At 47.4% G+C, this 22609-nt stretch overlaps 1 protein-coding gene across 1 annotated transcript in view; it reads left to right on the plus strand.

Moving 5' to 3' along the window:
- Nucleotides 1–2680: 2680 nt before the first annotated feature.
- ANKRD24 (ankyrin repeat domain 24) overlaps nucleotides 2681–22609 on the plus strand; it is a 31934-nt gene continuing 12005 nt past the window's right edge. The window contains exons 1-12 of the mRNA XM_035116981.1: nucleotides 2681–2749; nucleotides 8483–8613; nucleotides 9073–9161; nucleotides 10415–10479; nucleotides 11083–11140; nucleotides 12686–12756; nucleotides 14148–14254; nucleotides 14454–14641; nucleotides 15730–15758; nucleotides 15878–15970; nucleotides 19394–19501; nucleotides 21845–21883. Of these exons, the coding sequence (XP_034972872.1) occupies nucleotides 2681–2749; nucleotides 8483–8613; nucleotides 9073–9161; nucleotides 10415–10479; nucleotides 11083–11140; nucleotides 12686–12756; nucleotides 14148–14254; nucleotides 14454–14641; nucleotides 15730–15758; nucleotides 15878–15970; nucleotides 19394–19501; nucleotides 21845–21883 (1047 nt within the window). The remainder of the gene's footprint in view (nucleotides 2750–8482; nucleotides 8614–9072; nucleotides 9162–10414; nucleotides 10480–11082; nucleotides 11141–12685; nucleotides 12757–14147; nucleotides 14255–14453; nucleotides 14642–15729; nucleotides 15759–15877; nucleotides 15971–19393; nucleotides 19502–21844; nucleotides 21884–22609) is intronic.

Consider the following 22609-nt stretch of genomic DNA (forward strand, 5'->3'; position numbering starts at 1 on the left):
TATATTTAAAAAACCTGCTTTTTTGAAAAAAAGTTTTGAAAAAGACATTGGATTTTCCATAGCTCGCCACCACCATCTAGTGCTGCTGTTTATATTGCACTTTAACAACACATAAATTCAAATAATAATAATAATAATTTTAAATGTTTTGTTTGCAGCTGAGTCCCTAGTGTATAAAAGCCCTAAATAGCTTGGGACCCAAATGCCTCAAAGAACGTCTTCCCCAGTACCATCCACCTCAGACCCTATGATCGGCAGGCGGGTCCTTCCTTGTGGTATCCCCTCTGGAGCTGCCACAGAGAAGGCCCTGCTCTCCCCCCTGAGCTTCTGAGGGCAGCTGAAGCAGCCGAGGGGGTCTCTTCTGACCCTTTTAATACCAGTTTGCCGGGAAGGGGGGGCGTTATATCCAGGGCCCAATGATAATAATAAGGTTATTATTTACTGTATATCCTGCCCATACAGCCCATTTGTCTGTATCAAAATATGGGATTTTAATGGAACCCTGCCAGGAAGCCTTTGGGGGCAGATGGAGGTTTTGGGTTGTTTTCCAGGGCAGCCCCTAGCTCATGGCAGCAATCCAGCCGGGGTGTTTGCAGAGGACAGGGGCCAAGTTATTTCTGTCCCAAAGGGGGCACGCTTAACTTGAAGGCCGTTGTACTTATTTCTGAAGAATTACCTACATGCTTAATAAAAAAATTCCTTCAGTAGCACCTTAAAGACCAACTAAGTAAAATTTCTGAAATTCTTTTGTAGTAAGACAGCTACTTTGAGATCTTGTATAGAATGTCCTGGGAGATTGAAGTGTTCTCCTACTGGTTTTTCAGTCTTATGGTTCCTGATGTCAGATTTATGTCCATTTATCCTTTGGCGTAGGGTTTGGCCTGTTTGTCCAATATAGAGAGCTGAAGGGCACTGTTGGCATTTGATGGCATACACAATGTTAGAAGATGAGCAATTAAATAGTCCTGAGATGGTATGTTGGATGTTGTTGGGGCCAGTAATGATGTTGTCCGGGTGTATGTGGCAGCAAAGTTGGCATCTGGGTTTATTGCAGGCTCTGGTACCAGTGTCCATGTTAAGTCTGGTGGTTGTATTATTGTGGGTGAGGAGTTGTTTAAGATTGGGTGGCTGTCTGTAGGCAATGAAAGGTCTTCCTCCCAGAGCTTGAGAAAGGGAGCGGTCATTGTCCAGGAGAGGCTGTAGATCTCTGATGATGCGTTGTACTGTTTTAACTTGGGAGCTACTGAAGGAATTTTTTTTATTTTACTTCGACCCAGACCAACACGGCTACCTACCTGTAACCAGAACTACATGCTTAAGATCTCTTATCTGTCTGTTTCAGAAATCAAGAGCACACCTGAGATGAAGAGTCTCAAGGCCAGGTTTAAGAAGTCTGATGTGAGTTGTTGTTGTTGTTGTTGTTGTTGTTGTTGTTGTTGTTGTTGTTGTCATCACGTAAGGAGAAATGTTCGCTCAGGGTTTTGCAAAGTGGACTTGGGGGTCATTCTCCATCTCAGGGTGTGATGGGCTCGAGCCCCACTTTTGGGCAAAAGATCGCCGGGGGTCGGACTAGTCCAGGCACCCCCAAACTCAGCCCTCCAGATGTTTTGCGACTACAATTCCCATCATCCCTGACCGCTGGTCCTGTTAGCTAGGGACGATGGGAGTTGTAGTCCCAAAATATCTGGAGGGCTGAGTTTGGCCATGCCTGATCTAGAGCAGTGGTGGCCAAACTCAGCCCTCCAGCTGTTTTGGGACTACAATTCCCATCATCCCTGACCTTTGGTCCTGTTAGCTAGAGAGGATGGGAGTTGTAGTCCTAAAACATCTGTATTCTGCTCTGGTCAGACCTCACCTAGAGTACTGTGTCCAGTTCTGGGCACCACAGTTCAAGAAGGATACTGACAAGCTGGAACGTGTCCAGAGGAGGGCAACCAAAATGGTCAAAGGCCTGGAAACAATGCCTTATGAGGAACGGCTTAGGGAGCTGGGTATGTTTAGCCTGGAGAAGAGAAGGTTAAGGGGGGGTATGATAGCCATGTTCAAATATATAAAAGGATGTCATATAGAGGAGGGGGAAAAGTTGTTTTCTGCTGCTCCAGAGAAGCGGACACGGAGCAATGGATTCAAACTACAAGAAAGAAGATTCCACCTCAACATTAGGAAGAACTTCCTGACAGTAAGAGCTGTTCGGCAGTGGAATTTGCTACCAAGGAGTGTGGTGGAGTCTCCTCCTTTGGAGGTCTTTAAGCAGAGGCTTGACAGGCATATGTCTGGAATGCTTTGATGGTGTTTCCTGCTTGGCAGGGGGTTGGACTGGGTGGCCCTTGTGGTCTCTTCCAACTCTACGATTCTATGGAGGGCCGAGTTTGGGGATGCCTGGACTAGTTGGTCCCCGAGGTCCCTTCGAACGGATTCCGGTTGCCGTGGGGGTTTAGGACCTTGCAGGGACGGAGGGGAGGGATGCCTTCTCCAGCCACTGGGGGGAGACGCTTCCCTCCTCCTCCACCTCCTCCTCCTCCTCCTCCTGCTGCTGCTGTGGGCTCTGATCTCCTGCTGCAAGCCGGCTTTGCCCCTTATCCCAACATCAGGACCGCCAGCCAGCATCCTTCATCTTCTCCTGCATCCTCCATCCCTGGTCCCTTCCTCCTGCGCTAGGTGCCCGGCTGAGATCGGATGGATGGCTACTCGGTACTTCCTGGGAGGGACAATGAAGCAGATTTGCTTCTGCGCTGCCTCCTCCTTCGCGGTAGGCTCTTTCTCTCTCTCCCCCCCCCCCACTCTGCATTTTTTGGGTACCCCTCCCTCCCTTTTCTCCTCCTCCGATGACTCCCCCTTGCAATTGCACTGTCCCCCCTCTGCCCTTTTGATGAAAGAGGCTGCCTGGGGAGCGGGGGGGGGGGGTTGTTGGAATCCAGCCTTTAGGGAGATGCACTCTGTACATGCTCGGTGGTGGTGGGGGCTGGGCACACACAGATGTGCTGTGTAAGGTTTCCCCCCCTCCATTTATAGAGCCTTAGCAAGGGAGAGAAAGAAATAGGGCTGGTGTTTTTTGCGTGATTTTTTATATATATTTTTGCAGGGAAGATAAGAGTTGAATTTGTCCCTTATTTCTTATCGCAGTATTCCCTGAATAAATATTCCTTTCCCCAGTATTCCCTGAAAAAATCCTTCTTTGTTGCACTGGGCAATTGGCTAATTTTTTCATCCACCAAGGAAGTCGGGGACGTATAATTCTCTCCCTCCCCCCCCCCTCTCTCATTTAATTTAATTCGTTACAGCTCTATTTTAGCTTTCCTTGCCTTCCAGGGATATTCTTCCCCCCTCCCTTCCCACAGCTTCACAACAACCCTGCAGGGCTGAGAGATGGCGACCAGCCCAAAGGTCAGCTTCGGGAGCCTGAAGGCTGAGCCGGAATTCGTACCCGTGTCTCGCGGTTTCCGTCTTCTACCTATGTTAGCAAATCTCCTCCGTTATTAAATCCACCTGTCTTATTTTTAAAAAACTCAATAATGTGCCCTTTTCTGCATTTCTTTTCTCCATTTGCAACATCCCTGACCTCCACCCCTCACCCTTTCCAAGGATAGACACCCGAGATAAACCTTTGAATGCAGATTAATTGCTCCTTATTTCATTTATAGTCAAGTTATCCTGTGGAAGGAAAACTGTTTCTCCTTTTCCCAATGTTTGCTGTTTCTTATACCTTTTTAGTTAACATAAAAGAATCTCATGCACGCCCCCACCCCCCAAAAAACCCTTCAAACCTGGTTTCCTTAACTATCTTTGAATTTCCAAGTGGATTGGAAATTTTGTGAATTATTATTATTATTATTATTACTACATTGTACATATTTTTTCAGACCCCCCCTCCTATGCCCCTTTGGCAAATAAACGGATACAGTGGTACCTTGGTTCCCAAACGCCTTGGTACTCAAACAACTTGGAACCCAAACATTTTTCCGGAAGCCGAACGTGCTCCGTTTTAGTGCCACACTTCCGTTTTGAGCGTTACGCTGAAGTCTCTATATTTTTGCTATTGGTTTTGCGTTTCTGTTTTTGCGGCTCTTTTTTTTTTGTTTTGTTTTTCTGACTGTGCGGAAGAGCCTAGTTCAGCTACCGATATATTGCGTGACTGCAGTACATTGTTTATTGCTTTTGTTTTATGGATCAGTGGCCTCGTAAAATCCATGTTGAATTGCTTGTTTTGGGGGTTGTTTTTAAAAGTCTGTAACGGATTAATCCATTTTCCATGACTTTCTACGGGAAAGCGCGCCTTGGTTTTGGAACACTTTTGGTTTTGGAACGGAATTTCCAGAACGGATCAAGTTTGGGAACCAGGATACCACCTTTTTAGCTAACATAAAGAATGTCATGCACCCCTCCCCAAACTTCAAACATGGTTTCCTTAATTATTTTTGAATCTTCAAGCGGACTGGAAATTTTGTGAATAATAATAATAATAGTTACCTACATATTTTTTTTTATAGCCGCACCCTCCCAATCATCTTCTTATGCCCCTTTGGCAAATAAACGACTAGATGAAGCAGACATCACATTTTCCTCTGGAATCCTAGTTTGCATATAATATAATTCATATTATTATGAATGTGGCAGAGTTATCTTATTTCATCCTCATTCCAACCCTGCGAGATAGGCCAGACTTAAAAGGAACAGGTGTGCAAGAGGGAGAGAAAAAGGAAGGAAGGAAGGAAGGAAGGAAGGAAGGAAGGAAGGAAGGAAGGAAGGAAGGAAGGAAGGAAGGAAGGAACAATATGATATACAAAGAATGGAAATAAAAAGTAAATTGCATAAAATGCATTTTAGGGTTTTGAATCAATAGTCAAATAGTGGAAGTGGGAGAGGAAAAGGCTGAAAAGTGTAATTCGGTGAATTACTCTAACCCTGCAAAAAAACCCCACAAAACCCTTCTGTTTATGCGCTGGCTGCTATTGGAAACCCTGAGTGTGTTTGCATATATAACATGGATTTAGTATTATTATTAAAATGTTTTGAAAAGCTGTTCCAAACAAATTAATGCAATTTGTCTCCGATTTCGCCTGCCTGGAAAAGAGGACGTGTGCTGGGAAAAGAGGCCCTATGGCTGGGGACCCACTAGAACCGTAAAGTTGAGAGGGACACCCCAAAGGTCATCTAGCCCAACCCCTGCAATGCAGGAATCTCAGCGGCAGCATTTTTATTGCTGTATTTTAATATTTTGCTGGAAGCTGCCCAGAGTGGCTGGGGAAAGCCAGCCAGATGGGCAGGGTATAAATAATAAATAAATTATTATTATTATTATTATTATTATTATTATTATTATTATCCAGATGCCCTGAATCATGACAGCCCCGGGTTGTATTCTTGTTCTGGCTGCATATTTCACAGCGCAGTCCGCCGCCCCCCCCCGCTTCTCTCTAGGGGGAGAAGCGTTAAGACTGGCCCGCCTCGCAAGGTGGTCGTTGCAAGGAGACGGCCGGTGCGACCTACGCGAGAAGAGAGAATCATTTCTCAAAAAGCTCCGCAAAAGGGGTTTGCTGCCTGCCGGAATCTTCCCTCTGCCGTTGCACTGACCCCCCAACACCCCCCAACTGTACAACATTTTCCACCTCCTTGGGGAGGCAAGGCGTCCTAAGTTTTCCCTTCTCCGACAGGTGTCCTTCTGCCAGCCTCCTCGCCAACCGGCTGATTGGATTCTCTCATCTGACCTAGTTTGCAAGCCCTGGCTTAGGATATTTTAAGGACACAACACCAAGAGAGCCCTGCTACTCCCCTGCTCGCCGGATGGTGGCCATCGAGAGTGCAGCTCTCGCACATCGCTGACTCCTGCCCCGCCACCCTATAAATCAACAGAGAAAGGGAAATAATAATAATAATAATAATAATAATAATAATAATAATAATAATAATAATTTATTGCTTATACCCCACCCATCTGGCTGGGTTTCTCCAGTCACTCTGGGCGGCTCCCAACAGAATATTAAAAACACGATTAAAAACTTCCCACTTCAGATGTCTTCTAAAAGTTAGGTAGTTGTACATTTCCTTGACATCTGATGGGAAGGCGTTCCACAGGGCGGGAGCCGCCACCGAGAAGGTCCTCTGCCTGGCTCCTGGTAACCTCCCTTCTTGCAGGGAGGGAACCGCCAGAAGGCCCTCAGCGCTGGACCTCAGTGTCTGGGCAGAACGATGGGGGTGGAGATGCTCCTCCAGGTACTGGTATACTGGACTGAGGCCGTTTAGGGCTTTCAAGGTCAGCACCAACCCTTTGAATTGTGCTCGGAAACGTACTGGGAGCCAATGTAGGTCTTTCAGGACCAGTGTTATATGGTCTTGGCGGCGGCTCCCAGTCACCAGTCTAGCTGCTGCATTCTGGATTAGTTGCAGACTAATAGGGACCCCCTATTCCATCCCCTCCAACATTTGGAGGGGAGGCAGGTGGCGCTGTGGGTTAAACCACAGAGCCTAGGGCTTGCCGATCAGAAGGTTGGCGGTTCGATACCCGCGACGGGGTGAGCTCCTGTTGCTCTGTCCCAGCTCCTGCCAACCTAGCAGTTCGAAAGCACGTCAAAGGGCAAGTAGATAAATAGATACCACTCTGGCGGGAAGGTAAACGGCGTTTCCGTGTGCTGCTCTGGTTTGCCAGAAGTGGCTTAGTCATGCTGGCCACATGACCTGGAAGCTGGACGCCGGCTCCCTCGGCCAATAACACGAGATGAGCGCCGCAACCCCAGAGTCGGTCACGACTGGACCTAATGGTCAGGGGTCCCTTTACCTTTTATTCCATCCCCTCCAAAACTTCTCCCGTGAAAATAGGGACGTCCTAAGGAAAAGCGGGTCATTCTGGGATCAGATCAGAAACCGGGACAGCTTCTGTGAATCTGGGACCCTCCTTAGAAAATAGAGGCACTTGGAGGGCGTGAGCCGAGCAGGGAAGTAGAAAAAAACTCTCAAATCTGTCTTGGGGCAAGGAAGCATTTGTGTTAGTCGAGGCAATCGCTGTATCCTTGGATGCTCTAAGCCAACAGCAACCAACAAGGCACCCTCCCGGTGTTGGACGCTGGCTGCCTTCATCCCTAATTTTTGGCCGTGCCGGGTGCTGGGAGTTGTAGCGCAGCACAGGGAACATTTCAGCACCCCAAAGATATATTTATCGTCATTGTCCCCTTGCGGGAACAACGAAATTACTCGGTTGCTACATCAACTCTGATAAAGCATTCCGCATAATCCAAAATTACAAAAACCCAATTAAAAACAGTAAATATAATACAAAATAACAAGTAAAGTAAGATGACTTCAAAGTCCAGGCTTTCCATTTAAGGCCAAAATCGCTCTAGAGAAGAAACTGTTCCTGAGACGGCCCAGGGGTGTGCGTGTGCATGGGAGGGGAAGAGCTGATTTAGAGATTCCTCTGCTCAGGCTACTTGGAAAGCTTTTGCCATGCTGCTGAGGTCAAGCGACCTTGTCACTTTGAAAACCAGGTCCTTTTGGATTAACCGATGTTGTCGTGGAAACCAGGTGATTTACAGGGAATATGAGCGATTAATCCGCAATCTGGAGGCCAGGAGGAGCCGCGGGCAATTCTGCAAAGCGTGGCGGCCTTTTCACATGGATTGCCAAGGTGGTGTGTGGCCACAAACCACCTTGGAAGGGACCCCGAGGGTCATCCAGTCCAACCCCCTGCAATGCAGGAATCTCAAATCAACCATCCGACCTCTGCTTAAAAACCTCCAAGGAAGGAGAGTCTGCCACCTCCCATCTCACTTACGAAAGTTCTTCCCGATGTTGAGTCAGAATCTCCTTCCTTACCGCTTGAAGCCATGGGTTCGAGTCCTACCCAAGGAAACAAGCTTGTTCTCTCCTCCATGGGACAGCCCTTGAGATATTTGAAGATGGCTCTCCTATCTCCTCTCAGTCTCCTCTTTTCCAGGCTAAAAACATTTCCAGCTCCTTCAACCGCTCCTCAAACAGCTTGGTTCCCCACATATTTTCTAATATTGCTGAGTATCATATAATTATATATTATCACATAGTACTGCATTGCATATCACCACATAATTATTCCACCCTGCATCTTTCCTGCTTATTCCCAAAGGCATATTTGACTGCTGTTCTCCGTTCGAATCCTCCTTGCGCCCCCCCTGTTTACTTATTTTTTTAAATGTGATTTTTATATATTTCTTTTTTAACACAATATTTCAGCATGCCAATAACAAAACAAATAAACAATTCTTTGCTCTACTGAGCTCGTGACTTCCCTCCATCCCTTCAACCGGTTTCTAAATGTTTAAAATAACTCTTTAGATCGTCTGCAAAACGTTTCCAGCCCTGCCTAAAATCTGCCTCTTCTCAATCTCCGCTTTCCATTGTTAAATTTGGCATGTTCCGCAAACCTCTCATTCTAGGCATGTTGCTCCAAACGGCGCTTGACCGTTTTGCTATTTTCCCCCCTCTTCCTCTTCCTTTTTTTTTTTGGCATTTACAGAGCCAGGACTGGAGCAAAAATGACGAGAAACTCCTGCAGGCAGTGGAATACAACGATGCCGAACGCGTCGCCTCCCTCCTCGTCCGGAAGAGCCTGGTCTCCACCAAGCTGGACTCGGAAGGGAAATCGGCGTAAGCCCAAATACCTGGGATTTCGCAGAGTCGGGAAATCGCACCGTCGTCAGGGGCCCCCGTGGGGTCATCCGGCCCAACCCCACCTGCAACGCAGGAAACGTTTGCCCGACATGGGTCTCGAACCCATGACCCCGAGACAAAGCGTCTCCTGCTCTACCGACCGAGCTATTGCAAAGTCGTAGAATCAATCTCAGGGAGTTCCAAAGTTCTAAACCATTTTATTAAAATTAAACTAAAGCACTAGCCACTAGGAAACCACTGCTGTCAAGCAATGCCAAAGGGGCTTCTAAAAACTTGATCCGCCGGGTGCTTAGACCACTGGTTCATCCGTCCCTGAGAACCCCAGATTAACAGGGAAATCCTAGAATTGTAGAATCGGAAGGGACCCTCCTGAGTCATCTAGTCCAACCCCTCGCAATGCAGGAATCGCAGATCAAGCATTGGTCTGTTCCGCAGGTTCCACCTGGCTGCAACGAAAGGAAACACAGATTGCCTGGAAGTCATGCTGGCGCATGGAGCGGATGCCATGACGACCGACGGCTCAGGTGGGTTTATGGTGCAAAACCTGTTATTACTGAGGTTGAATCCTGACAAGACAGAAGCACTGTTTTGGGGGGACAGGGGGCGGGTGGGTGTGGGGGACTCCCTGGTCCTGAATGGGGTCACTGTGCCTGTGAAGGACCAGGTGAGTAGCCTGGAGGTCATTTTGGACTCATAGCTGTCCATGGAGGTGCAGGACAGTTCTGTGTCCAGGACGGCTGTCTACCAGCTCCAGCTCGTATGCAGGATGAGACCCTCAATGCCCGCAGACTGTCTGGCCAGAGTGGTGCATGCTCTGGTTATCTCCCACTTAGACTACTGCCATGCGCTCTCCGTGGGACTACCTTGGAAGGTGACCCGGAAACTGCAACTAATCCAGAATGCATCAGCTAGACTGGGGACTGGGAGCGGCCGCAGAGACCAATAATCTTGGTTCTGAAAGACCTGCATTGGCTCCCAGGACGTTTCCGAGCACAATTCAAAGTGTTGGTGCTGACCTTGAAAGCCCTAAATGGCCCAGTATACCTGAAGGAGCGTCTCCACCCTCATTGCTCAGCCCGGATGCTGGGGTCCACCTCCGAGGGTCTTCTGGCGGTTCCCTCCCTGCGAGAAGTGAGGTTACAGGGAACTAGGCAGAGGGCCTTCTCGGTGGTGGCTCCCGCCCTGTGGAACGCCCTCCCATCAGATGTCAAGGAAATAAACAACTACCTGCCTTTTAGAAGACATCTGAAGGCAGCCCTGTTTGGGGAAGTTTTCAATGTTTGAAGTTTTATCATATTTTCAATATTCTGTTGGGAGCCACCCAGAGTGGCTGGGGGAACCTCGCCAGATGGGTGGCGTATATATAAAAACAAACAAACAAACAAACAAACAAAAACTCTTTCCATTGTTTCTCTCATCATCAAAACGTGTAGTTCCGCGAGCCCCACACCGCTGGCCTTCAAGAGTCAGCCAGCGCAATTTTGCTTAGCAAAAGCTAGGGGTACAGTTTCCCTGGACAGCCTCTCCCTATATGTTTAGGGTTGTGGGTTCGAGTCTGGTTTGAAGCCGTGTATCGTTACAGGGGGTTGGGCTGGATGACCCTCGGTTCTCTTCCAACTGTTAAGATTCTGTGATCATCTTACGCAGTGCTATTTTTCTGGGGAAAGAGGTTCTGGAGCTCACTGTGAAATCCCTCCCTTGTCCTCTTATAATGACAATGGTCGGTGCCGGGGGGGGGGGGGAGAACCCCGATCTCACGTTCCTTCCTTCTCCGCAGGCTACACAGCGTTGCACCTGTCGGCTAAGCATGGACACCCGCAGTGCGTGAGCAAGCTGTTGCAGGTAACTCTCGCACCGGCATCTTCAAGCACAGCTTTCAACTACGGCTGTGCACTGAATTTGGCCGAATCCCAAACTGAACTGGGTGGGTTAGGGTTTTCAAGACGGCTTTGCAAGGAGAGGCAAGGCAACAGCCGGGTCCGCCTTGGGCATCTTCCCACTGTGTTGGGGTGGCGTTTTCTTCCCGGGAAGGTGCACGTAGTATTGGGGGCTCAGCTCCTTTTCACTGCTTAACTCTCTCTCTCATTCATTCTCTTTCTCTCTCTTTCTCTCTTTCCATCTTTCTCTCTTTCTCTTTCTATTTCTTTTCTCTCTTTCTCTTTCTTTCTCTTCTCTCTCTCTCTCTTTCATTCTCTCTCTCCCCTCTCCCTTTCTCTTTTCTCTCCCTCCCTCTTTCTTTCTTTCTTTCTTTCTTTCTTTCTTTCTTTCTTTCTTTCTTTCTCTCTCTCTCTCTCTCTCTCTCTCTCTCTCTCTCTCTCTTTCTCTCTTTCTCTCTTTCTCTCTTTCTCTCTCTCTCCCCCCCCTCTTTCTCTCTCCCCCTCACTCTTTCTATCCCTCCCTCCCTCCCTCTCTCTTTCTCCCCCTCTCTTTCTCTTTCTCTTTCAGGCATCCTGCCCTGTGGACGTGGCCGACAGCCACGGACGGACGGCTCTCCACCATGCAGGTCAGTATATTTCCACAGCAAATGTTCATCCCTTTACGAAACAGCAAAATCAGTTTTTTTAGAGAGAAAAAATCAAGCGGAGTTTATTCAGATAAGACCATCAGAAGAGTCTGCCTGCAGGATCAGACCAATGGCCTGTCCATCATCCTGTTCTCACAGGGGCAAACCCGAAGCTCAGAACATACATGCCTGCCTGCCTAATTTTATTGCGTACAGCCTCTCCCTAGTTCAAGCCATGCTCAACATGGCAGCAGCTAGACTGGTGACTGGGAGTGGCTGCCCATATATTACCAGTCTTGAAAGACTTACATTGGCTCCCAGGACGTTTCCAAGCACAATTCAAAGTGTTGGTGATGACCTTGAAAGCCCTAAATGCTCCAGTATACCTGAAGGAGCATCTCCACCCCGGACACCAGGGTCCATCTCCTGAGGGCCTTCTGGCAGTTCCCTCCCTGCAAGAAGCGAGATTACAGGGAACCAGGCAGAGGGCCTTCTCGGTGGTGGCGCCTGCCCTGTGGAACGCCCTCCCATCAGATGTCAAAGAGGAAAACAACTACCAGACTTTTAGAGGACATCTGAAGGCAGCCCTGTTTAGAGAAGCTTTCAAAGTTTAATAGATTATTGTATTTTAATATTCTGTTGGAAGGGTGGGGTATAAATAATAGATTATTATTGTAAAAACACACACGATTACAGCAATTACAGCAATAGATAAAATCTCAAAAATAACACACGACCAATTTGAGCAATTTCCACGTTGAAAATACAGTATTTTTTCCGTGTGTAAGACGAGTATCCCCCCCCCCCGTTAAAGTAATGTTGAAAAATAGGGCTCGTCTTATACACGGGTAGTGCAGAGGGGGGAAGGGGGAATGGTCCCCCCCCAAAAGCTCAACAACTTTGAGCAATCCTCCCCCCTAAAAGCTCATCAACTCTGGGCAATCTCTGCCCATTTTCTTAATATTGAGTCCCCCAAAATAGGGGGCGTCTTATACACAGGGGAGTGTTATACACAGAAAAATAAGGCAATAAGATTGGGGGGGGGGAGATACCAAAAAAAGGGGGGAAAAGGAATAGTCCTTTGCATTTCCAACACCTGGTTTTAATGAGATGAATTCATGCTGTTGCCGATTGCAAGAATTGCAAGACGTCTTGTTTGCACCTTAGTAGGGGTGGCGCTGTGGGTTAAACCACAGAGCTTAGGGTTTGCCGATCGGAAGGTGGGCGGTTTGAATCCCCGCGACGGGGTGAGCTCCCGTTGTACGGTCTCTGCTCCTGCCAACCTAGCAGTTTGAAAGCACATCAAAGTGCAAGTAGATAAATAGGTACCGCTCCGGCGGGAAGGTAAACGGCGTTTCCGTGCGCTGCTCTGGTTCGCCAGAAGCGGCTTTGTCATGCTGGCCACATGACCTGGAAGCTGTACACCGGCTCCCTTGGCTAGTAAAGCGAGATGAGCACCGCAACCCCAGAGTCGTCCATGACTGGACCTAATAGTCAGGGGTCCCTTTACCTTTTACTCTGTTTCCCCCTGCTCTTTCCCCGCAGCTGTCAACGGATGCATCTCTTGTCTCGAAATCCTTTGTGACTTTAAGGCTCCCTTGAACACCAAGGACAAGGTAACCTCCGATCCAAATTCACGAAAACCTCCCTCTGTGTTTATTTCCCCTGCTGCTGGATAGGGATGCAGGAACGCACCGTTTTCTTTTCTTTTTAATCATTTTTATTTGGTTTTTACAAATACAGCGGTACCTCAGTTCTCAAACTTAATCCATTCTGTCTGTTCCAAAACCAAAGCGTTCCAAAACCAAGGCGCCCTTTACCTTAGAAAGTAATGCAAAACGGATTAATCCGTTCTAGGCTTTTGAAAACCACCCCAAAGCAGCAATTTAGCATGGATTTTACTATCTAATGAGACCATCGGTCCATAAAACGAAAGCAATAAACAATATACTGCAGTCACACACTGGGTTGCACACAGTCACAAAAACAAAAATGAAAAAGAGCTGCAAAAACAAAATAAATAGCAGAGACAGACAGACCTTAGTGTAACACTCAAATCAGAAGTGTGGCACTCAAAACGGAGCATGTTTGGCTCTCAAAAAAAGTTCGCAAACCAGAGCACTTACTTCCGGGTTTGCAGTGTTTGGGTTCCAAGTTGTTTGAGAACCAAGGTACCACTGGTATTATGCTATTTAAACATTCCAGGAAAAAGGCTTCCATTATTCCATGGAACAGTTACAGGTAGGTAGTCGTGTTGATCTGCCGTAGTTGAAACAAAATTTAAAAAATTCCTTCCAGTAGCACCTTAGAGACCACCGAAGTTTGTCATAGGTATGAGCTTTTGTGTGCATGCACACTGCTTCAGATACACTGAAACAGAAGTCACCAGACCCTTATATATAGTGAGAGGGTGGGGAGGGGTATTACTCAGAAGGGTGGTGGGAATGGGGGATTGGCTGATAGGTGGGGTAAACCTGTGGATGACTGTTAACAACTGATTGGTCTTACAGGAAAAAGTCTGGTGACTTCTGTTTCAGTGTATCTGAAGAAGTGCGCATGCACACGAAAGCTCATACCAATGACAAACTTGTTGTTGTTGTTTAGTCGTGTCCGACTCTTCGTGACCCCATGGACCATAGCACGCCAGGCACTCCTGTCTTGCACTGCCTCCCTTCATGGATCACTGCCTTGTCGTGGCGAAGGGGCTTGAACAACTCAGAGAAGCTATGAGCCATGCCGTGCAGGGTCACCCAAGATGGACAGGTCATAGTGGAGAGTTTTGACTAAACGTGATCCACCTGGAGAAGGAACTGGCAAGCCACTCCAGTATCCCTGCCAAGAAAACTCCATGGACAAAGACAACAGGCATATAAAAAATGACAAACTTAGCTGGTCTCTAAGGTGCTACTGGAAGGAGTTTTTTTTATTTTGTTTCCATGAAAGAGTCGTCATTAAGTTCTCTGGTTTTAGCTGTTAACTTTGTGTCAAACCTCCTTTCCTGCGGCAGGATGGCGCGACCCCTCTCACGCTCGCTGCCAAGATGAGCCACTCTGAGCTGTGCCGGTACCTGCTCCACCGGGGAGCGGCCGTCAACACCAGGGACCAGCGTGGACGGTGAGAGCCTTTTTCTGCCGGGGTGTGTGTGTCATTGGGCTGCCTCTTGCCTCTCCACCTCTCCATTTCCCCCTGCGGCACCGGACAGCAGACTGGATCAAGCCCTCCGCTGTTCCTGTCTCTTTCCACAACGCCTCCCCGCTGCTTGTCCCAAACAAAGCTGCCCCTCTTCACTTAACTGGCCTCGTCTTTGCTTCAGAACAGCCCTGATGGTGGCTTGCGAGAACGGCAGCGTGGAGACGGTGGAAGTCCTCGTCCACGGCGGGGCGCGGGTCGGCCTCGTTGACGCCACGGGTCACGACGCGGCACATTACGGCGCGGCCGTGGGCAACGCCCTCATCCAGCACTACCTGCAGGAAGCTGCCCAGCGCTACTCCTGGGCCAGCGGTAAGGATACCTTCCCTCCGCTGAACTGGGCTTTTTCTGATGGGAATCGAAAGCCATCTCTGCGTCTGCACGTTCCTGAGGAACTGTAGGCAGAAGGAGGAGACAGGCTCCAAGCACGTTTACACTTGGCTAGCTCTACACCCGCCCTCGTCTTCCTTTAAACAAATGCTCCCCGTGAAAATGCTTAGGCTAGAATAAATCACAGATGCTCAGCTTTGCAAATATAAATAGCTTTACTCGTTTCCAGAACTAATGCCAAAGCAAACAAGTCTCCATTCGCCGGCAATAAAACAAAGAAGAAAAAGGTTCAAAATGACTTTAAGGGGGGGCGGGGTAGTTGGTTTCCTACAAAAAAAAAAACCCGGGGTCATGCAATATGGCAGCCCTGTTTAGGGAGGCTTTTAATGTTTAATAGATTATTTTATTTCATTTTTCTGTTGGAGGCCGCCCAGAGTGGCGATGGGCGGGGTATAAAATAATAATAATAATAATAATAATAATAATAATAATAATAATAATAATATTTGGGTTAGCAATGATGCAGGCAGTGAAATCTCCTTTTAGAGAGATTTGGTTCACTTGCAGGGAGCCATGGCTGCATGCACTGGTAGAGGAAGAGGAGTGCGGGGGGAGCGCACCATCCCCGGCAGCGCGATCCAGATGGGGTACCATCGTAGCTGCCCCCCCCACCCGCACTGGGCGCCACACCTCTGCAGGTGATGTGCCACGCCCCCAGGATGTGTGCCAGCCCCTCCCCGCCTGCTCCCCCCCCAGTGCCAGAGCATGAAGCTCCGCCACTGGCTGCATGGCTCCTTGCTTGTTCCGGGAAGCAGGGAAGACTGAGAAAGGTGGGGCATGCTAAGCCAGACCCAGTTTGGCAACTTGAGCTCAGGGCTCAGGTTAACCCTTTCATGCACGTAAATGTGAGTCTGTAACTGTGTATCACAGCATCTAAGCCATCTCAGTTGTTAACAGGGTGACGTCCCTGGACCTCGCAAGTGATTCGTTCCCTAACCATCTAATTGAATTCCATCTGTGTTCTCTCTCTCTCTCTCTCTCTCTCTCTCTCTCCTCCTACTTCCCAACAGAAGAGGAATCAACCGACGCATCCTCACAGGTAACATTTTCAAGCCACAATCCTTGCATGGTGGGCGATGTTGCTGAGGTCACATTCTTTTCACTTGCCTCATTTGCGTTTTCTACATCTATTTCTTTCTTTTTCAAAATAAAAACCAGACATCCTCTCCGCGGCACTCTCTGACCAAAGGAAAGAACAGCAGCCCGAGAAAGAGGAAAGCCCCGCCTCCTCCAGGAAGTGCCCCCAGCCAGGTAGGGGAAAAAAACGGCAATAAACCAAGGCATGCAGAATGAGGCCCGGCTGTATGTCCCCTTGGAAAGAAATGTGCAGGGCAGAGGGGGAAAACCATTTTTTCTGTTGAGGGTGGCACGCGGGAAATGGGTGGGGCGAATCATCATGGATGCTTCAGCTGAGGTTCCTGCATTGCAGGGGGTTGGACTAGATGACCCCTGGGGTGTCCGTTCCAAGTCTACAATTCTAGGATTCTACCTGATTCCCCCCCCCATTTTTCATATTTGCCACCCACATGAAATTGAGCCAACAGCCACGTAAAATTGGGTCACTTTTGATTTAGGACCGAGGGTTGCAGGTGGCAGTTTATTATTATTATTATTATTATTATTATTATTAATTGTACCACCTGCTCAGTTGTGTCTTATTTTCCCTCTACTTACTGATACCCCTCTTTTTATTCAGAACAATTATGCTTTTTCTCTTTCCAGTGACCCAAACTGCACTTAGTCAGGACACAGCTGCGTTATAGAATATTATGATTTTCTAATTATTATCCTAGTGTATGGCGTTTGGGAAATAGACCTGTTATACAGCCGTACCTTGGAAGTTGAACGGAATCCATCCCGGAAGTCTGTTTGACTTCCCAAACGTTCGGCTTCCAAAGCTTGGCTTCCGATGGGCTGCAGGAAGCTTCCGCAGCCCATCGGAAGCCGCGTAGCACGTTCGGCTTCCGAAAGAACGTTTGAAAACTGGAACACTCACTTCCGGGTTTCGATCATCCGGGAGCCAATTTGTTCAGGAGCCAAGGCGTTCAAGATCCAAGGTACGACTGTATAAGTCCTGCTTACTGAATTTCAGTTTAAATATATACCAGTTCATTGTTTAGGGAAGTTTTTAATGTTTTATCATCCTTCTAATATTCTAATATTTCTAATATCCCCGCCACAGGGTGAGCTCCCGTAGCTCGGTCCCTGCTCCTGCAGTTCGAAAGCACGTCAAAGTGCAAGTAGATAAATAGGTATCGCTCCAAGTGGGAAGGTAAACAGCGTTTCTGTGTGCTGCTCTGGTTCGCCAGAAGTGGCTTAGTCATGCTGGTCACATGAAATGTAAGGTACTACACTTGGGCAGAAAAAATGAAAGGCACAAATACAGGATGGGAGACACCTGGCTTGAGAGCAGTACATGTGAAAAGGATCTAGGAGTCTTGGTAGACCACAAACTTGACATGAGTCAGCAGTGTGATGCAGCAGCTAAAAAAGCCAATGCGATTCTGGGCTGCATCAATAGGAGTATAGCATCTAGATCTAGGGAAGTAATAGTACCACTGTATTCTGCTCTGGTCAGACCTCACCTGGAGTACTGTGTCCAGTTCTGGGCACCACAGTTCAAGAAGGATACTGACAAGCTGGAACGTGTCCAGAAGAGGGCAACCAAAATGGTCAAAGGCTTGGAAATGATGCCTTATGAGGAACGGCTTAGGGAGCTGGGTATGTTTAGCCTGGAGAAGAGAAGGTTAAGGAGTGATATACTCGGAGTCAAGAGTGAATTTCATGCTCTTTATTCAGCTCATAGTCATCAAGGAGGAGAAGAGAAGACGAATGGCTCTTTTCCCAAAACCATCTGCTTATATACATTATTTACACAATGGGCCTTGCGTGATTGGCTACTTCAGGGCTACACCTGTGGGCCAATTATATTGTGGATTGACTTTTGCCTGCAGCCTGATTGGCTGCTCCTACAGGCCAATCAGGTAGCAGATTCACTTCTGCCAGCCGCCTGATTGGCTGCTCCAGCAGGCCAATCAGGTTGCGGATTCACTTCCACCTGGAGTTGGATTGGGTAGCTCCCGCTGATTCTGAATCCTATTGTTCTAGGATTCAGCTCAGTACATAACAGGTGTCATATGGAGGAGGGAGAAAGGTTGTTTTCTGCTGCTCCAGAGAAGCGGACACGGAGCAATGGATTCAAACTTCAAGAAAGACGATTCCACCTAAACATTAGGAAGAACTTCCTGACAGTAAGAGCTATTCGACAGTGGAATTTGCTACCAAGGAGTGTGGTGGAGTCTCCTTCTTTGGAGGTCTTTAAGCAGAGGCTTGACAGGCATATGTCAAGAATGCTTTGATGGTGTTTCCTGCTTGGCAGGGGGTTGGACTGGATGGCCCTTGTGGTCTCTTCCAACTCTATGATTCTATGATTCTATGACCCGGAAGCTGTACGCCGGCTCCCTTGGCCAATAACGCAAGATGAGCGCTGCAACCCAGAGTCGGTCACAACTGGACCTAATGGTCAGGGGTCCCTTTACCTTTAATATTCTGTTGGGAGCTGCCCAGAGTGGCTGGGGAAACCCAGCCAGATGGGTGGGGTATAAATTATTATTACCGTATTATTATTATTATTATTATTATTAGGATGCCCACCCGCCGGACCACAACCCAGCTCCTGCTGAACGGGGCAACCGAGTCATCACCGCCAAGCCGGCCCGGACCCACCACAATGACCATCCTGTTCTGGTTCCGACGGTGAGGATCTCCTAGTGGCGATGCCCTTGTTATAAGAAAAAACTGCTCCTTTTCTCTTATGGGGTACCCAAGAGCCCATATAGAATCCCTATGTAGGTTCGTTATCGGTTGGAGAAAAATAACAGAGGCCAAGCAGAGAATTCTGAGAAGCAAAGCAGCTAGTAAGCCTGATCTTTATTAAACTGTTGCAACAGGGTCCCCCGCTTACCCCACGCAGGGAGGGAGGACAGGACCCCCGAACATTGGTGTGCAAGCTCTTATATAGACTTTGGAAATTGCATCCCCTATAGCTCAAGGTAAAGGTACCCCTGACCATTAGGTCCATTCGATGACGACTCTGGGGTTGCGGCGGTCATCTCGCTTTACTGACCAAGGGAGCTCAAGACCACCCCCCAAAACATCATACATACATCACAGAAAGAGGTGGTCTCCAGCAGAAATGGGAGCGTGTTGCTTCTCTCCTGTCTGCCAGGATATCTGATCATACCTTATCAATTGCCTTTTCTGGGTAGCCTGCCCGTTCCTTGGTGATGGTCAATACTTAGTTCCTGAATCTCTTCTTAGGCATATTGAGAGTGTGCTCAGCTTCACAGATACTTGCCAGACTGTATTTGAAAAAGGAGGTTTAAGCCCCTACAGTCCAAAGCCCATTGGAAAGCTTTCCCCATCTCCTTCCTCCTTGCAGAGAAATATTTGAGGTCAATTTGGGAGAGTCAAAACCGCTTCAGGATTCCTCTCCTGTGCCATTGCAGACACATGGTTTATACACTTATGTATGCGTTTGCCTTGTACATTTATGAACATTTTTTAATATATATAAAAGACCTTAGAATTCCTATAACACCCTCAAGGTGGGGAAGGGGACCAGCGCCCCGTCGCTCAGCTTTGGGTTATTCTCTCTCCCATCCCCACCCCCAGGAGGACCAAGAGGCCTACGAGGAAATTGTGCGGCTGCGTCAGGAGAGAGCTCAGCTCCTGCAAAAGATCCGAAACTTGGAGCAGCGGCAAGAGACGTCGAAGCTGAAAGTGAGGCGATCCAGGGTTGAACTTGCTCCCGGTGAACCCCGGGATCTGTCTCCCGTGCCGTCCCTCAGCTGTACGGCACACACACACACACACAGTGGTACCTCGGTTCCCAAACTTAATCCGTTCCGGAAGTCCGTTCCAAAACCGTTCCAAAACCAAGGCGTGTTTCTTTCCCATAGAAAGTCATGCAAAATGGATTAATCCATTCCAGACTTTCAAAAACAACCCTTAAAACAGCAACTTAACATGAATTTTACTAAATAAAAAAATCCTTCCAGTAGCACCTTAGAGACCAACTAAGTTTGGCATAGGTATGAGCTTTCGTGTGCATGCACACTTCTTCAGACACCATTTCCTTCTTTGGATGAATTTTACTATCTGACGAGACCATTGATCCATAAAATGAAAGCAAAATGTGCCGTCCCATAAAATAAGACCGTTTTGTAGATGATAACAATTAAAATTATTATTATTTTCTTCTTACCTGCACTGTTGACGGTCATTGTTTGGACGGGGGGCTTTTATTCATTTCCGCAGTCACACAATCAATCAATCAATCAATCAGTAGCTGAACTGGGTTCCACACAGTCACAAAAAGAAATGAAAAAGCCTCAAAAACAAAAACGCCAAATAAATGGCAAAAACAAAAGCGCCAAACTTAATCCGTTCCGGAAGTCCGTTTGACTTACAAAGTGTTCGGAAACCAAGGCGCGGCTTCTGATTGGTGCAGGCGCCCCAGAAATAGCCGACAGCCCCATTGGACGTTCGGCTTCTGAAAAACGTTCAAAAACCAGAACACTTCCTTCCGGGTTTTTGGCGTTTGGGAACCAAGGTGTTTGAGAACCAAGGTACCACTGTATTTAAATTTATACCCTGCCCATCTGGCTGGGTTTCCCCAGCCATTCCGGGCGGCTTCCAACACATATAAAAATAGTCAAACCTCGGTTTTTGAACATCTCGGCTGCCGAAGGTTTCGGAAGCCGAATGCCGAAAACCCAGAAAGGAACATTTCCGTTTTCGAACGCGCCTCGGAAGAGGAATGTTTGACTTCCGAGGCGTGTTTCTCAATTTCCCCCATTGAACTTGCCGACCATCCCTTCGATCCTCAGTTTTCGGACATTTTGGGACTTCCGGAACGGATGGCGTTCGAAAACCGAGGTTCCACTGTAATGATAAAACGTCAAACGCTAATAGCGACAATCTGGTCCAATATTAAAAACGGTCACAATTGCTTTGAAATAAACAGCTCATATCAAATAAAGCAGGCATCCCCAAACTGCGGCCCTCCAGATGTTTTGGCCTACAATTCCCATGATCCCTAGCTAACAGGACCAATGGTCGGGGAAGATGGGAATTGTCGTCCAAAACATCTGGAGGGCCGAAGTTTGGGGATGCCTGAAATAAAGCAATGTTCAATAACCCATTAGGATCCCATAGTAAACAGTACAATTAAACGCCGGTGCATAATGAGTAAGTAGCTTACGTTTACACATGAATGCTGGGAGCGAGGGTAATAATAATAATAATAATAATAATAATAATAATAATAATAATAATTTATTTATGCCCCACCCTCCCCAATCAAAACCAGGCTCAGAGCGGCTAACACCAATAAAATTTCAATAAGACATAAAAGAAAAGAAAACAATTAATTCAAATACAGATTAAAATACAATATTAAATTTTAAAATGCAGCCTCATTTTAAGTAGTCCATAAATCAAAACCACGAGGGAGGAAAACACAGGGGTCAGGCTGAATCCAACCCAAAGGCCAGGCGGAACAGCTCTGTCTCGCGGGCCCTGCAGAAAGATGACAAATCCCGCAGGGCCCTGGTCTCCGTTGAAAGAGTGTTCCACCAAGTCGGGGCCAGTACTGAAAAGGCCCTGGCTCTAGTAGAGGCCAATCTAGCCACCTTATGGCTCGGGATCTCCAGAATATTGTTATTTGTGGACCTTAATGTCCTCTGAGGGGCATACCGGGAGAGGCAGTCCCGTAGGTACGAGGGTCCTAAGCCGCATAGGGCTTTAAAGGTCAAAACCAACATCTTAAACCTGATCCTGTACCCCACCGGGAGCCAGTGCATGTGCAGAGCACGTCCGAATAACAGCAAAAGCTGTGATGGGGAGATGGCAGGCAGCCTTATACGGCTGCAAGAAACCCCACTTACCTAACTGTAAAACCCTGTTGAATTGAGTAGGACTCATGTCACAGTAAACATGGTTAGGGTCCCTTTGTACATATGAAAAAATAGCATTATAAATGTGTGTGTGTGTGTGTGTGTGTGTATTTTCCAAGGCTGTATTAATCCTGCCCATCTCCCCCTTTTTTTGTGTCTCCGTTAGCAACTGGACGATGGGTCTTTGCATACTCTGCAGAAGCAGGTGAGCCTATTAACTGCCCGAGATAATACTCGAGGATGGTTTAAAATGGACCAAAAAAAAATTCGCATTTATTAAACACCACAGCAAATTGAGATGGCGGGGAGAGGGGTGGAGAAATGCTTAAGTTTAAAAGATGCCGTTTCTTAGAAAAGGGAACCCATTGCCCCCGTGCTGATCCTAGAATCGTAGAGTTGGATGGGACCCCCAGCGGTCATCTAGTCCAACCCCCTGCAATGTGGGAATCTCAGCTAACGCATCCCGGACAGATGGCCCTCCAACCTCTGCTTTCGGCTTTTTGCTTCTATCGCTTCACGTTTTGTAAGATAAGGAAATATTTTACGTTGTGTTAGACAAAGAACCTTGCATTGAATACTAATACTATGTAATAGCAATCAAATAATTTTGAAAGTATTTCCTTTTGATTATTAGTTTATTTTGTAATATAATAAAATCTTTAATAAAAATTAAAAAATATGAATTTTGATTTGGGAGAAAGGCAAGATATTTAAACGTTTAAATGAATGAATCAACAGAGGGCCTTCTCGGTAGTGGCACCCACCCTGTGGAACTAAGCAGCTATCCTATTTTTAAAAGACATCTGAAGGCAGCCCTGTTTAGGGAAACTTTTAATATTTATTGCTGTACTGTTTTAATACTCGATTGGGAGCCGCCCAGAGTGGCTGGGGAGACTCAGCCAGATGGGCAAGGTACAAATAAATTATTATT

The sequence above is a fragment of the Zootoca vivipara genome, chromosome 6 (genome assembly GCF_963506605.1).
Source record: "Zootoca vivipara chromosome 6, rZooViv1.1, whole genome shotgun sequence".
Classification (NCBI taxonomy): domain Eukaryota; kingdom Metazoa; phylum Chordata; class Lepidosauria; order Squamata; family Lacertidae; genus Zootoca; species Zootoca vivipara.